Source organism: Nerophis lumbriciformis, linkage group LG07 (assembly GCF_033978685.3).
Source record: "Nerophis lumbriciformis linkage group LG07, RoL_Nlum_v2.1, whole genome shotgun sequence".
NCBI classification, from domain to species: domain Eukaryota; kingdom Metazoa; phylum Chordata; class Actinopteri; order Syngnathiformes; family Syngnathidae; genus Nerophis; species Nerophis lumbriciformis.
In genome coordinates this window covers 39059583-39075195 of record NC_084554.2, presented here as the reverse complement: position 1 = coordinate 39075195, position 15613 = coordinate 39059583, and the positions used below count along the sequence as shown (strand labels likewise).

Below are 15613 nucleotides of genomic sequence, written 5' to 3'. Positions count from 1 at the left end.
TCCGATATTATCGGACATCCCTACTAAAGAATATTAAAATGGGACCCATTACCTCCCTGCTTAGCACTCAACATCAAGGGTTGGAATTGGGGGTTAAATCACCAAAATGATTCCCGGGCGCGGCCACCACTGCTGCTCACTGCTCCCCTCACCTCCCAGGGGGTGGAACAAGGGGATGGGTGAAATGCAGAGGACAAATTTCACCACACCTAGTGTGTGTGTGACAATCATTGGTACTTTAACTTTTAACTTTAATTATAGTCATTAAGTTGAAGGCAAAACTTGAACACCATCATTGCTCAAAGGGAAACATCCCTGCTCTGTATTGTATGTAAAACGCATGTTTAAAATACGGATAGGTCGAAAATCTTAGAATAATTATGTATATATTCCCACACAACTTTATGCTTAAGGGCCGTTGCTATAAATTATTGTCAATTGTGCTGAAGTGGTATTTTTGTATCTGTGCAAAGCTGGCAATCCAAAAGATTGTCAGCCGTCTCTATCAATGTTGTGTCCATACTCGGCCTGCTGACTGCCAAGGCCGAACATCGGGTACCGGGACGCAGACAAAGCAGAGACGGGGCGATAGCACCAGCGTCAACACATTTGCATTTTTGTATAATCATATATTGTGTCTAACTGGAGTTGTCGAGATTACCCCCTTCCCTCCGCGACAGCTTCAGTGATGTAACAGGGACCTTCCAAATAAAGAGAGGAAGCACGCGGGCTGGACTTTTAGAACGTAGTTTGGATCTGTAACTAGAACACAGCCCAAAACACGTGTCTCCTCATGAGCTAAATGGAACTCTGTCTCTGCATGATTCTTTGCTTCTTGTCTGATTAATAAATGTCAACAGTGTTTGAACCTGACAGGAAGCTGACGAGGAAGAATGAGGATAAACACAAATTTAGATTCTGTTGCTGAGGCGCTTGTGGCGTCTCTTCCTGTTGTTGCGTAACGTCTAAGTGAAACGGAGGTAATTTCTCCGAGAAGGAATAAAAAAAAAAAAGCGAGCAGCGGTGCGGCGGAATAGAGCGAGGTCAGCGTGGCCCGAGGCGGAAGCTGCAGTTATTAATAACAGACGTGCAGGCCGAGGAGAGCGCGGCGCTCGCCTGGCGTCCGCTGGGAGAAGAGCGTAGTTAACTGGCTGCTGTACACCCGGAGGAACGCAACACAGCGGCAACGTGAACAACTACGCTGTTATGACACGATTAGAGCTACTTCTTGGAAGGATGGGATGTATCGACACTTCCCGCCATTATGAATATACATCAGGCGTGCGCCTTTTTGTGCAACTGACCGTAGACGTTGTAAAGGTCGGCCATGTTGACGCTTGCCTCCTCCTGTCTTGTAGGGGCGTGGTGCGAGTGGACATTAATCTCCAGGATGTTGATATCGACCAGTGCTCCACTGATGGCTGGTTTGCTGGAACCCATGGCTGCAACCTGACCACTATGGAGGTGAGTGTGTGTGTGCGTGTGCGTGTGTGTGTGGAACAGACAGAACATCGATTCTCTCTCTAAAGCGTAACCTTAGTGAACACACACTCCGTCACGACGAGATGACACAAAAGCGGTAAAACCTGAGTAGTGTTCAGATCATTCTTCCACCGTGATGCCACTACAGCCCAAATACCCACTTAACTAAACGCTATAGGCTCTCTCTTAGATTTGTCTGAATGTGTCCAGCACCTTTTAGGCGGAGGGCAAAAAAAAGCCATTATGCAAAAGCGACGTTTTAATGAGGTTTATGTCAAAATGTCTTTGTCAGCACCAAAAATGAGGAAAATTGCCTACGCCAGAAAAAAGAAAGAAGCAGGCTTCACTACACATTTTAAAATAAGGCCTCATTTCCCTTACCTTTGCTTTTAATGTCGTCATTATTATTATTATTTTAAATATGTTTGGTTTTTTTAGCATAAACAGTGCATAGATGAATACAAGTTAGCATGTTCACATTTATTTCCATTTTTTTATAGTAGAACCACCCTCCCCCTACCCACCTATCTACTCATCCCTGCCCTCCAAACAAAAGAAAAAGTAAGAGAAATATACAGTACAGGCCAAAAGGTTGGACACACCTTCTCATTTCAATGCGTTTTCTTTATTTTCATGACTATTTACATTGTAGATTGTCACTGAAGGCATCAAAACTATGGATGAACACATGTGGAGTTATGTACTTAACAAAAAAAGATGAAATAACTGAAAACATGTTTGATATTCTAGTTTCTTCGAAATAGCAAACCTTTGCTCTGATTACTTTTTCGCACACTCTTGGCATTCTCTCGATGAGCTTCAAGGGGTAGTCACCTGAAATGGTTTCTGCTCAGTGGCCTAGTGGTTAGAGTGTCCGCCCTGAGATCAGTAGGTCGTGAGTTCAGACCCCGGCCAAGTCATACCAAAGACTATAAAAAGGGGACTCATTACCTCCCTGCTTGGCACTCAGCATCAAGGGTTGGAATTGGGGGTTAAATCACCAAAATGATTCCCGAGCGCGGCCACCGCTGCTGCTCACTGCTCCCCTCACCTCCCAGAGGTGAACAAGGGGATGGGTCAAATGCAGAGGACACATTTCACCACACCTAGTGTGTACGTGACAATCATTGGTACTTTAACTTTAACTTTGACTTTTCACTTCACAAGTGTGCTTGAAGCTCATGAAGAGAATGCCAAGAGTGTGCCAAGCAGTAATCAGAGCAAAGGGTGGCTATTTTGAAGAAACCTTTTTTTATTAAGTACATAACTCCACATGTGTTCATTCATAGTTGTGATGCCTTCAGTGACAATCTACAATGTAAATAGTCAGGAAAATAAAGAAAACGCATTGAATGAGGAGAAGGTGTGTCCAAACTTTTGGCCTGTACTGTAAATAAAAAAATATTAAAATTAATAAATAATAAATGGAAGAAAAAAAATAGATCCGTCGTCATGCCTTTCATAAGGACTGTGAACGGTAGGCAAAAAAAATAAAAAAGTGCAATTCCTTTTTAATTGAATAGATAGGTAAAACCCCTCATTGAATTGCAATCTGCCACTAGCTGGATGAGCCTGTGTTGATCTACTTCATGGACTAACTAGCCTTGTTTAAATAAAAAAACAAAAAAGGCTTCGCTACACATCTATCTCCCCAATCGTTTGCAGGCACTCAAACGGTTGTTTTCGAAGTTCAGGGTTTCCGTTTTTTTTCTCCTTCCTCAGGCTTCTCTGCAGGTCTGCCAACTGTCTGTCAGTCACTTACAGACGTGGGATCTAACCTAGCATAATACTGCAGTTAAAACGGGAGTGTATTGTTCGCACCGTAGTCCCACTCTTTGTTGTTACAGTGTACAGTGGGGCCTGGGTTAGTTTTTTCCTCATCCCTCACTTAAAGGCCTACTGAAATGCGATTTTCTTATTCAAACGGGGATAGCAGGTCCATTCTATGTGTCATACTTGATCATTTCGCGATATTGCCATATTTTTGCTGAAAGGATTTAGTAGAGAACATCGACGATAAAGTTTGCAACTTTTGGTCGCTGATAAAAAAGCCTTGCCTGTACCGGAAGTAGCAGACGAGTAGCGTGACGTCACAGGTTGTGGAGCTCCTCACATCTGCACATTGTTTACAATCATGGCCACCAGCAGCGAGAGCGATTCAGACCGAGAAAGCGACAATTTCCCCATTAATTTGAGCGAGGATGAAAGATTCGTGGATGAGGAAAGTGAGAGTGAAGGACTAGAGGGCAGTGGGAGCGATTCAGATAAGGAAGATTCTGTGAGAGGCAGGTGGGACCTGATATTCAGCTGGGAATGACTAAAACAGTAAATAAACACAAGACATATATATACTCTATTAGCCACAACACAACCAGGCTTATATTTAATATGCCACAAATTAATCCCGTATAACAAACACCTCCCCCCTCCCGTCCATATAACCCGCCAATACAACTCAAACACCTGCACAACACACTCAATCCCACAGCCCAAAGTACCGTTCACCTCCCCAAAGTTCATACAGCACATATATTTCCCCAAAGTCCCCAAAGTTACGTACGTGGCATGCGCGTACGGGCAAGCGATCAAATGTTTGGAAGCCGGTGCTGCATGCGTACTCACAGTACCGCGTCTGCGTATCCAACTCAAATTCCTTCTGGTAAGAGTCTCTGTTGTCCCAGTTCTCCACAGGCCAATGGTAAAGCTTGACTGTCATCTTCCGGGAATGTAAACAATGAAACACCGGCTGTGTTATCCGGCACACCAGTCAAAGGGTGCATTCTACGGCGGGGGTGCGTTATCCAGCACAACACCTGCCGCAATACACCGCTTCCCACCTACAGCTTTCTTCTTTGCTGTCTCCATTGTTCATTGAACAAATTGCAAAATATTCACCAACACAGATGTCCAGAATACTGTGAAATTTTGCGATGAAAACAGACGACTTAATAGCTGGCCACCATGCTGTCCCAAAATGTCCTCTACAATCCGTGACGTCACGCGCTGACGTCATCATACCGCGAGGTTTTCAGCAGGATATTTCACGCGAAATTTAAAATTGCACTTTAGTAAGCTAACCTGGCCGTATTGGCATGTGTTGCAATGTTAAGATTTCATCATTGATGTATAAACTATCAGACTGCGTGGTCGGTAGTAGTGGGTTTCAGTAGGCCTTTAAGGCGTGACTGAAGAATGCACTACCGACGTGACAAATCAGAAAGAGAAAGAGATGATACAGTATTACACTAGGGAGGGGATTATTGTGGCTCCCATTCCTGGGTGGCTCTCGCTTGAGAGGAATGTACGGGGTTAATCATTTTGCGTTGCAGTCTGCTGAACATGCATTCATCACTCCGAGCAACGTTTGTAAGTTTACAATATGACTTAAACTGTTTATACCTACTAAACCAGGGATCCCCAGACTTTTTGACCTGGGGGCCGCATTGGGTTAAAAAAAATTGGCCGGCTGTGTGTGTGTGTGTGTGTGTGTGTATACACATATATTCCTCACGCACTAATTGACTAAAAGAGAGCGCCGCGTGTGCAGGCTCACCCGACACTGCGGCGCAAGCGTGACGATGTCACGTTATCGATGGGAAAATGCATTTTTAGACAATATGATTTGCCTGAGCGGCTAGGAGACCCCGAGAGTAACAAGCGGTATAAAATAGATTAGAAAGGACAAATAAAAAATAAAAAAAACTTGAGACTTCCCACGGGCCGGATTTTGGACGCTGGTGGGCCGTATTCGGGCCGCGAGCCGTAGCTTGGGGACCCCTGTACTAAACCGTCCCATGTGTGATGTCCGTAGAGGTGTTTTCATGCATATTTGTACGTGCTATCGTAATGACGCTAGCATTGTTAGCATTAGCTAATATGTTAACACGTTTACGAATGTCTGTGTTAGTTGTATTAACTTACAACGGCATTGTTTTTGTATTGTTTCAGTTTCACAAATTCCTCAGTTAATTCACCAAAACGTCACCGTTATTGAGTCTGTTTAGCTGATTGGAGAGCTAGCTTCCGCAGCTAGTGGCTCCATAACGATGACTTCTATTTTGTTTCATCTGCCGTTTTACTGCCGTGTTACAGACACCGTTTGGAAACAATTAAGGTATGTGAATAAATATTTACTTAATCTTACTGTGTAAACAAATCACGTCGCAACGTATATATTTGCAGCTTAGTGTGGCTAAATGTATGGAAAAATATGTTTTTCTTCTAAAATGTAGAAGATGCGGCTTATATCCCAGTGCACTCTATAGTCTGGAAAATACGGTACTAAAAAAAACTAAATGGTACATTACATGGAATATGTAAGTGAAGTGAAGTGAAGTGAATTATATTTATATAGCACTTTTCTCTAGTGACTCAAAGCGCTTTACATAGTGAAACCCAATATCTAAGTTACATTTAAACCTGTGTGGGTGGCACTGGGAGCAGGTGGGTAAAGTGTCTTGCCCAAGGACACAACGGCAGTGACTAGGATGGTGGAAGCCGGAATCGAACCTGCAACCCTCAAGTTGCTGGCACGGCCGCTCTACCAACCGAGCTATGCCGCCCCAAGTGTCAAAAACACAGCCAAAAGAGGTTGGTGAATGAGAATACATCTAAAGGTAAAATATAGTTCAAAGTTAAAGTACCAATGATTGCCACACACACTAGGTGTGGTGAAATTACTCTCTGCATTTGACCCATCTTCTTGTTACACCTCCTGGGAGGTGAAGTGAGCAATGAGCAGCAGCGGTGGCCGCGCTCGGGAATCATTTTGGTGATTTAACCCCCAATTCCAACCCTTGATGCTGAGTGCAAAGCAGGGAGGTAATGGTAACGTTTTAGTCTTTGGTATGACTCGGCCGGGGATTTGAACTCACAACCTACCGATCTCAGGGTGGACACTCAAAACACAAGGCCACTGAGTCCATGACGATGACTTCTGTTTTTATTTGATCAGCCGTTTTACTGCCATGTTACAGACACCGTTTGGAAACAATTAAGGTATGTGAATAAACATTTACATAATCTTACCATGTAAATAAATCCCGTCGCAACGTATATATTTGCAGCTTATAATCCGGTGTGGCTAATGTACAAACCCCGTTTCCATATGAGTTGGGAAATTGTGTTAGATGTAAATATAAACAGAATACAATGATTTGCAAATCATTTTCAACCCATATTCAGTTGAATATGCTACAAAGACAACATATTTGATGTTCAAACTGATAAACATTTTTTTTTTGTTGCAAATAATCATTAACTTTAGAATTTGATGCCAGCAACACGTGACAAAGAAGTTGGGAAAGGTGGCAATAAATACTGATAAAGTTGAGGAATGCTCATCAAACACTTATTTGGAACATCCCACAGGTGTGCAGGCAAATTGGGAACAGGTGGGTGCCATGATTGGGTATAAAAGTAGATTCCATGAAATGCTCAGTCATTCAAAAACAAGGATGGGGCGAGGGTCACCACTTTGTCAACAAATGCATGAGCAAATTGTTGAACAGTTTAAGAAAAACCTTTCTCAACCAGCTATTGCAAGGAATTTAGGGATTTCACCATCTACGGTCCGTAATATCATCAAAGGGTTCAGAGAATCTGGAGAAATCACTGCACGTAAGCAGCTAAGCCCGTGACCTTCGATCCCTCAGGCTGTACTGCATCAACAAGCGACATCAGTGTGTAAAGGATATCACCACATGGGCTCAGGAATACTTCAGAAACCCACTGTCAGTAACTACAGTTGGTCGCTACATCTGTAAGTGCAAGTTAAAACTCTCCTATGCAAGGCGAAAACCGTTTATCAACAACACCCAGAAATGCCGTCGGCTTCGCTGGGCCTGAGCTCATCTAAGATGGACTGATACAAAGTGGAAAAGTGTTCTGTGGTCTGACGAGTCCACATTTCAAATTGTTTTTGGAAACTGTGGACGTCGTGTCCTCCGGACCAAAGAGGAAAAGAACCATCCGGATTGTTATAGGCGCAAAGTTGAAAAGCCAGCATCTGTGATGGTATGGGGGTGTATTAGTGCCCAAGACATGGGTAACTTACACATCTGTGAAGGCGCCATTAACGCTGAAAGGTACATACAGGTTTTGGAGCAACATATGTTGCCATCCAAGCAACGTTACCATGGATGCCCCTGCTTATTTCAGCAAGACAATGCCAAGCCACGTGTTACATCAACGTGGCTTCATAGTAAAAGAGTGCGGGTACTAGACTGGCCTGCCTGTAGTCCAGACCTGTCTCCCATTGAAAATGTGTGACGCATTATGAAGCCTAAAATACCACAACAGAGACCCCCGGACTGTTGAACAACTTAAGCTGTACATCAAGCAAGAATGGGAAAGAATTCCACTTGAGAAGCTTAAAAAATGTGTCTCCTCAGTTCCCAAACGTTTACTGAGTTTTGTTAAAAGGAAAGGCCATGTAACACAGTGGTGAACATGCCCTTTCCCAACTACTATGGCACGTGTTGCAGCCATAAAATTCTAAGTTAATTATTATTTGAAAAAAATAAATAAAGTTTATGAGTTTGAACATCAAATATCTTGTCTTTGTAGTGCATTCAACTGAATACGGGTTGAAAATGATTTGCAAATCATTGTATTCCGTTTCGGTGCGGCATCTTCAGTAATGCGGACGCTGTATCGATCCTTTGTGGTGAAGAAGGAGCTGAGCCGGAAGGCAAAGCTCTCAATTTACCGGTCGATCTACGTTCCCATCCTCACCTATGGTCATGAGCTTTGGGTTATGACCGAAAGGGCAAGATCACGGGTACAAGCGGCCGAAATGAGTTTCCTCCGCCGGGTGGCGGGGCTCTCCCTTAGAGATAGGGTGAGAAGCTCTGTCATCCGGGGAGAGCTCAAAGTAAAGCCGCTGCTCCTCCACATCGAGAGGAGCCAGATGAGGTGGTTCGGGCATCTAGTCAGGATGCCACCCGAGCGCCTCCCTAGGGAGTTGTTTAGGGCACGTCCGACCGGTAGGAGGCCACGGGGAAGACCCAGGACACGTTGGGAAGACTATGTCTCCCGGCTGGCCTGGGAACGCCTCGGGATCCCCCGGGAGGAGCTGGACGAAGTGGCTGGGGAGAGGGAAGTCTGGGCTTCCCTGCTTAGGCTGCTGCCCCCGCGACCCGACCTCGGATGAGCGGAAGAAGATGGATGGATGGATGGATGTATTCCGTTTATATTTACATCTAACACAATTTCCCAACTCATATGGAAACGGGGTTTGTATATAAAAATGTTTTTCTTCTAAAATGTAGAGGATGTGGCTTATATCCCGGTGCACTCTATAGTCTGGAAAATACGGTACTAAAAAAAACTAAACATTCTATGGTACATTACATGGGACACGTAAGTGTCAAAAAGACAGCCAAAAGAGGTTGGTAGATGAGAATACATCTAAAAGGTAAAATATAGTGTAGAAATGCACCCAATTGCAGGAAATATTGTTTTGATTTTCAAAATTTTCTTTCTGGCCTTGCATGGCAGCCCTTCGTGCTGCAAATGTCTTTCTTTTTTTTCCCAGTCAGTTTTCCTCAGTGCTCACATGCCTGTTAATACCATTTTAAATACCACCAGCACAACGCGGCGCGTGTAACAACAGCACAATGGTATGCGGTACGTCTCCCGCGTTGGTCGCCACCTTTTGCGGTCAGCGAATCAATTAACCCCCGTCCTCTCCTTCCGATTGCTTCCTTAGCTGCCGCTCCATCCATCGTTAGTCGCCATAGATTTTAGGACTAGCTGTAGATCAGATGCTTCATAATGCATGTGATGTAATGGATTGCAGTGAGCCCCTTTTGAATAATTAATCACTCCCTTTGTCTGAGTACTTCCACCTCTCTGTGGACAGTCAATGACAGAGACGCAGCGTGTGCACGTATGTGGACAGGCTGCAGGCATGAGGAGAAGAACTACATTGTTACCGGTGTAGATTTCAGCTGCCTTCGCACGGTAATGATGCCAGAGTGCCAAGAGTGCACCGGCGTGGCAGGAGTGCGCTTGCTTACAGCCGCATGATGAAAGCCACCGCGGCCGTGTTGCAAGACGAGAGGCATCTTGCAACATGACGGCTTTCGACGTGCACGGGGGTTGGGGGGGAGCTCATTAGCATCGCATCTGCTCTAACATGTGGAGAAGTGTACAGCGACATGTACAGTACGCACAGCGTGAGAGGTGGCACTCACGCTGACAAAATGGCATGTTGCTACAATGATGCATTTTCTATTCTTTTTTTGAATCCACAACACAGTGGAATATTTTGAATTAGAGCTTTTTCTATGGAAGACCACATCTCAAATGTCAGACAAGCAGACTAAAAGCTTTTTTATAGCAGCGGTTTTGTTCTTTTTGAAAGTATTTTTAGTGCCCTGTCAACTATTTTTATTCATGTTTTTTATCTTTTGCCTTTATTGTCCACTCATCTGTTGCATTTCTTCTTTTAACAATTGTGTTGATCTTCTCCCTTTACGATTGCTCTTTTTTTAATAGAATGTCAGTCATGCTGTCACAGTTTGACTTCATCAAATGGCTAACGTAGTCATGAATAAAGTCAACAAACAAAGATCCTCTTTATCAGGGGTGTTCACAGTGCGGCGCAGGGGTCATTTACGTCAGGGGTCCCCAACCTTCTTTGCACCACGGACTGGTTTAATGTAGACATTATTTTCATTTATTTTCATAAATAAATAAAAAATAAGTGCATGAAAAATACAACTCACTATAACGCTGAATTAGTGGGAGCCCTGAGCTTGTTTCTTTGCAATGAGATCACATTTATATGTTCTATATTCCTTAACCTCTTAAGGCCCAAGCTGTTTGTTTACATGCTTTTTTTGTTTCTCTTTGCTATTTGGGCTTATTGAACCTTAATTAGAATAAAAACTAAAATTCATCTTTTGATATGATGTACTTAGTCCGTAAGTACACAAACGTGTACTTCATGTGTAGTGACATGCACATTTTTTTTTTTACACTTTTTTTTTCAAAATTTCATTGTATGTGATAGTCTTCTGGCCCCACCAGATAGCAGTACAAGTGTCCACATAAGCGGCATAAGACCCCAATTCAGTAGTGTACACCAGTGGTCCCCAACCACCGGTCCGCGGAACGGTACCGGTCCGTGGATCGATTGGTACTGGGCCGCACAAGAAATATATATATATATATATATATATATATATATATATATATATATATATATATATATAATTTTTTTTAAAATTAAATCAACATAAAAAACACAAGATAAACTTACAATTAGTGCACCAACCCAAAAAACCTCCCTCTCCCATTTATACTCATTCACACTCATTCGCACAAAAGGGTTGTTTCTTTCTGTTATTAATATTTTTGGTTCCTACATTATATATCAATATAGATCAATACAGTCTGCAGGGATACAGTCCGTAAGCACACATGATTGTATTTTTTTATGACAAAATAAAAAAAATTAAAAAAAATAAATACAAAAATACCCCCCCACCCCACCCACTGGTGTACACAATTTTGGAAATAAGAGCTAAAAGGTGCTGTCCACGCATGTGGCCACTAAGGCCTTTAAAGGTTTTTAATGTGCATTGTATCATGTCACAAAGTTATAACAAAAGGCAACTTCCTATCAGGAGTTTTACTGTACATGTATAAACAAGCTTATTTGTGTGTATAGTGGAACAGTCGAAAGTTAAGTCGGAGAAAATTCAGTCGTTTATAAATTACTTAATGTTTACCTGCGGCCCGGTAGCAAATGCGTCACGGACCGGTACCGGTCCCCGGGCCGGTGGTTGGGGACCACTGATTTACGTGGCACAGCTGTTTTTTATTGGTTTCACAACTCAGTGTAAAAATAAATAAAACAAAAAAACAGCAGAAGTTGAAAAAAACACCAACATGTCATAATGTAACTGCTGTTTTTTAAGGACATACTGCAAAAAAACAATTTTTGAAAATCCTGTAAATGACAGGAGCGCTGCGCTGTTTTGAAGGACATACGCCTAGAAACACTAGTAAAGTTAGTGGGGATTTTTTTCACAATAAGATACCTGGAAGACAAAAACTAAAATGGATGCACCCTATTTTCCGGACCATAGGGCACACCGGATTATAAGGTGCACCGCCGATGAATGGTATATTTTTGATCTTTTTTTTTCATATATAAGGCGCACCGGATTATAGGGCGCATTAAAGGAGTCATATTATTATAATTTTTTTCTAAATGGAAAACACTTCCTTGTGGTCTACATAACATGTGATGGTGGTTCTTTGCATAGATTATGTTTTACAGATCATCTTCAAGTCGCTTTCTGACAGTCGCTTCCGGATGCGGCGTTTTGTGGGCGGTCTTATTTACGTGGCTCACCTTCGGCAGCGTCTTCTCCCCGTCATCTTTGTTGTAGCGGTGTAGCGTGCAAGGACGGGAGTGGAAGAAGTGTCAAAAGAGCTAACTGTTTTAATGACATTCAGACTTTACTTAAATAAATAACGGAGCAGCATCTCCTCATTCGGAAACAACAACAATTCCGGAAATGTGTCCCGTGAAAAAACGTCCGACCGGAACTCTCTAATAGCTGAAGTTCCTTGGGTGAATTATGTAAACTCACTATACCGGTATGTTTTAGCGCTTTCATGGCGTGTTTACTGACAGATATAAGTAAGAACTTTACTACTTTATATTAGAAATGGCAACAGCGGAGGATGAATGTCCCATAACAAGAAGACAGAGAAAAAGAAAAAGTTTATCGACTCCGGTGTCGGCACGGACTACAAAGGCGGACTCGCGGAATTTTGCAGATCCCAAATACAAATCAGCAGGTACCAGAAGGTAAGAAAAGTTGCTTTTGCATAATATTGCGAAACAAAACGCCGGATAATATGTCTTACCTTATACACACGTCATAATAATACTCGTATGTTGAAGCACAGTACAATCCATCAAACGGTGCGGCTTCATAGCTTACCAAAGTCGTACTAAAACATTTTGATAGATTTTTGAGCGCCGTGTGTAATGTTCTATATTTCCAATGGAACATATAAAATGTTAACGTTGTTTACTCGAGGCATATTGCCATCATATTGCAGTCTACACGTATCTCTTATGTGTGACTGCCATCTACTTGTCACACTTATCATTACACCATGTACCAAATAAAATTGCTTTGAGGTCGGTAAGCAAAACCAGAATTATTCTGTACATTGGGCACCATAAGCGATCACATGGAAGTCACCACCTGAGAACTGAGTTCTTGCATGTCCACTTGACTTCGGTCTCCATCAAAGTAGATTCCATCTTTTAAAGGGGAACAATATCACCAGACCTATGTAAGCGTCAATATATACCTTGATGTTGCAGAAAAATACCATATATTTTTTTAACCGATTTCCGAACTCTAAATGGGTGAATTTTGGCAAATTAAACGCCTTTCTATTATTCGCTCTCGGAGCGATGACGTCACAACGTGACGTCACATCGGGAAGCAATCCGCCATTTTCTCACTTTCGTCGGTGTGTTGTCGGAGGGTGTAACAACACGAACAGGGACGGATTCAAGTTGCACCAGTGGCCGAAAGATGCGAAAGTGGCAAGAAATTGGACGTAATTTGTTCAAAATATGAGGGTGTGGGGAAAGTCGATGAAATGGTCAGTCGTTTGTTCCACACACTTTACCGACGAAAGCTATGCTACGACAGAGATGGCAAGAATGAACCGAAGATGATCAAGAGAAGAATATCGACCCTAGCTTCCCTGGCCTGCTGACATCAACTCCAAAACTGGACAGATCAGCTTTCAGGAAAAGAGAGCGGATGAGGGTATGTCTACAGAATATATTAATTGATGAAAACTTTATTCATTACTCGTGGTTTTGCGTAAATTATTATACATAAACTGTGTTTACCAATAATTTAGCTTAAAAACTTCTTCTTTTTTTCAATCATTCGAGTACATTCGGGTAGTCGTGTGTAATGCAGTATTTTGTGTCTATTTAGGTATGGTTAACCTGAGTGCTGAAATCGTGGAAAAATATATGTTCTTAGCACGCCTGAAATGGGCTGTCTGCACTCTCAAAGTGCATGTTGTTGCCAAATGTATTTCATATGCTGTAAACCTAGTTCATAGTTGTTAGTTTCCTTTAATGCCAAACAAACACATACCAATCGTTGGTTAGAAGGCGATCGCCGAATTCGTCCTCGCTTTCTCCCGTGTCGCTGGCTGTCGTGTCGTTTTCGTCGGTTTCGCTTGCATACGGTTCAAACCGATATGGCTCAATAGCTTCAGGTTCTTCTTCAATTTCATTTTCGCTACTTGCCTCCACACTACAGCCATCCGTTTCAATACATGCGTAATCTGTTGAATCGCTTAAGCCGCTGAAATCCGAGTCTGAATCCGAGCTAATGTCGCTATAGCTTGCTGTTCTATCCGCCATGTTTGTTTGTATTGGCATCACTGTGTGACGTCACAGGAAAATGGACAGGTGTATATAACGATGGTTAAAATCAGGCGCTTTGAAGCTTTTTTTAGGGATATTGCGTGATGGGTAAAATTTTGAAAAAAACTTCGAAAAAAAAAACAAGCCACTGGGAACTGATTTTTAATTGTTTTAACCCTTCTGAAATTGTGATAATGTTTCCCTTTAAACGACTTTTACAAGCACTGTCGAGTTTTGAGGAAAAAAAAGGATTTTAAGTGCGCCTTATAGTCCGGAAAATGCGGTTATTTGTGAGGGTTGAGGATTACTGTTCTGTACGATAGGAGCGCTCTGGGTTTTTTTTAAGGAACTACTGCAAAAGAAAAAAAAACACAAGTCAAAGATTGTCTATATGACATACTGTAAGTGCTTTGCTGTTTTGAAGGCTCTACTGCAAAAATGTTAGTTGCTCTTAAGGTCTGAACTAAAATTTATTCACAAACCAGATTAGTTGAATACTCCTGCTTTACAATTAAGTTATTAGTTATGTTTTAAGATAATATGTAGCTGTTTGCGACGTCTGAATGAATAAATGAATGCTTTATTTCAAACAAACGTGTGAATACTCCATTACACTTGAAGCACAAGGTAACAAAAAACCCTTTGTATGTTATCAAAGTTAAGTTTCCTGCTGCTGGCGTGCATGCAAATAAAGCTAATGATCAGTGAAAGCCGCCCCGTATTTGCCGATAGACGAGGATTCATTTTGTTTCTATTTCCGTGTTTCCCCAAACGCAGGTATTTCCCCCCTCGCATGTGCAGTTTGTTGCGTAATGACTTTCTTAGGGTCTATTAACATGGCAAAGAAGATCATTCCACACTCCTATTTGGCAAGAAAACATTTGCTTTAGTTGCCTGTACGGCGCGGCTCGTTGACTCGGGTGTTGCAGTCGCCTCTCATTACAGGCTCGGATTGTAAAAGTAGTCGTAGCGTCCGTTCAGCCACCAACAGGAGATGATGCGAGACAAACAGTCGACACGTCGGCGACCTTGAGCTCTTTGTTTTGTGGGATTTACGTCTTATTGTCTCTCACCTCGTTTGTAATCTTGACCAGCAGCTGCATTTACCTTGCCAAGATAACGAGGCAAAACACACATTTGTTGTCGCCTCGGCTATCGTGCTCGTTTGTTCTTTATCTGCACGGACACGAGGACACAAACATAACCCCAAATCTTAATTTGTTTTTATTCTAATTGTGTCATTTTTATTAGAGATGTCCGATAATGGCTTTTTTGCCGATATCCGATATTCCGATATTGTCCAACTCTTAATTACCGATTCCGATATCAACCAATACCGATGTATACAGTCGTGGAATTAACACATTATTATGCCTAATTTTGTTGTGATGCCCCGCTGGATGCATTAAACAATGTAACAAGGTTTTCCAAAATAACTCAACTCAAGTTATGGAAAAAAATGCCAACATGGCACTGCCATATTTATTATTGAAGTCACAAAGTGCATAATTTTTTTTAACATGCCTCAAAACAGCAGCTTGGGATTTGGGACATGCTCTCCCTGAGAGAACATGAGGAGGTTGAGGTGGGCGGGGTTGGGGGGGCGGTAGGGGGTAGTGGGGGGTGTATATTGTAGCGTCCCGGAAAAGTTAGTGCTGCAAGGGGTTCTGGGTATTTGTTCTGTTGTGTTTATGTTGT

At 42.4% G+C, this 15613-nt stretch overlaps 1 protein-coding gene across 2 annotated transcripts in view; it reads left to right on the top strand.

Moving 5' to 3' along the window:
- Positions 1 to 15613, top strand: part of gpr158a (G protein-coupled receptor 158a) — a 161712-nt gene that overhangs the window by 31952 nt on the left and 114147 nt on the right. For both annotated transcript variants that reach the window (XM_061965143.2, XM_061965144.2), the window contains exon 2: positions 1359 to 1464. In XM_061965143.2, the coding sequence (XP_061821127.1) occupies positions 1359 to 1464 (106 nt within the window). The remainder of the gene's footprint in view (positions 1 to 1358; positions 1465 to 15613) is intronic.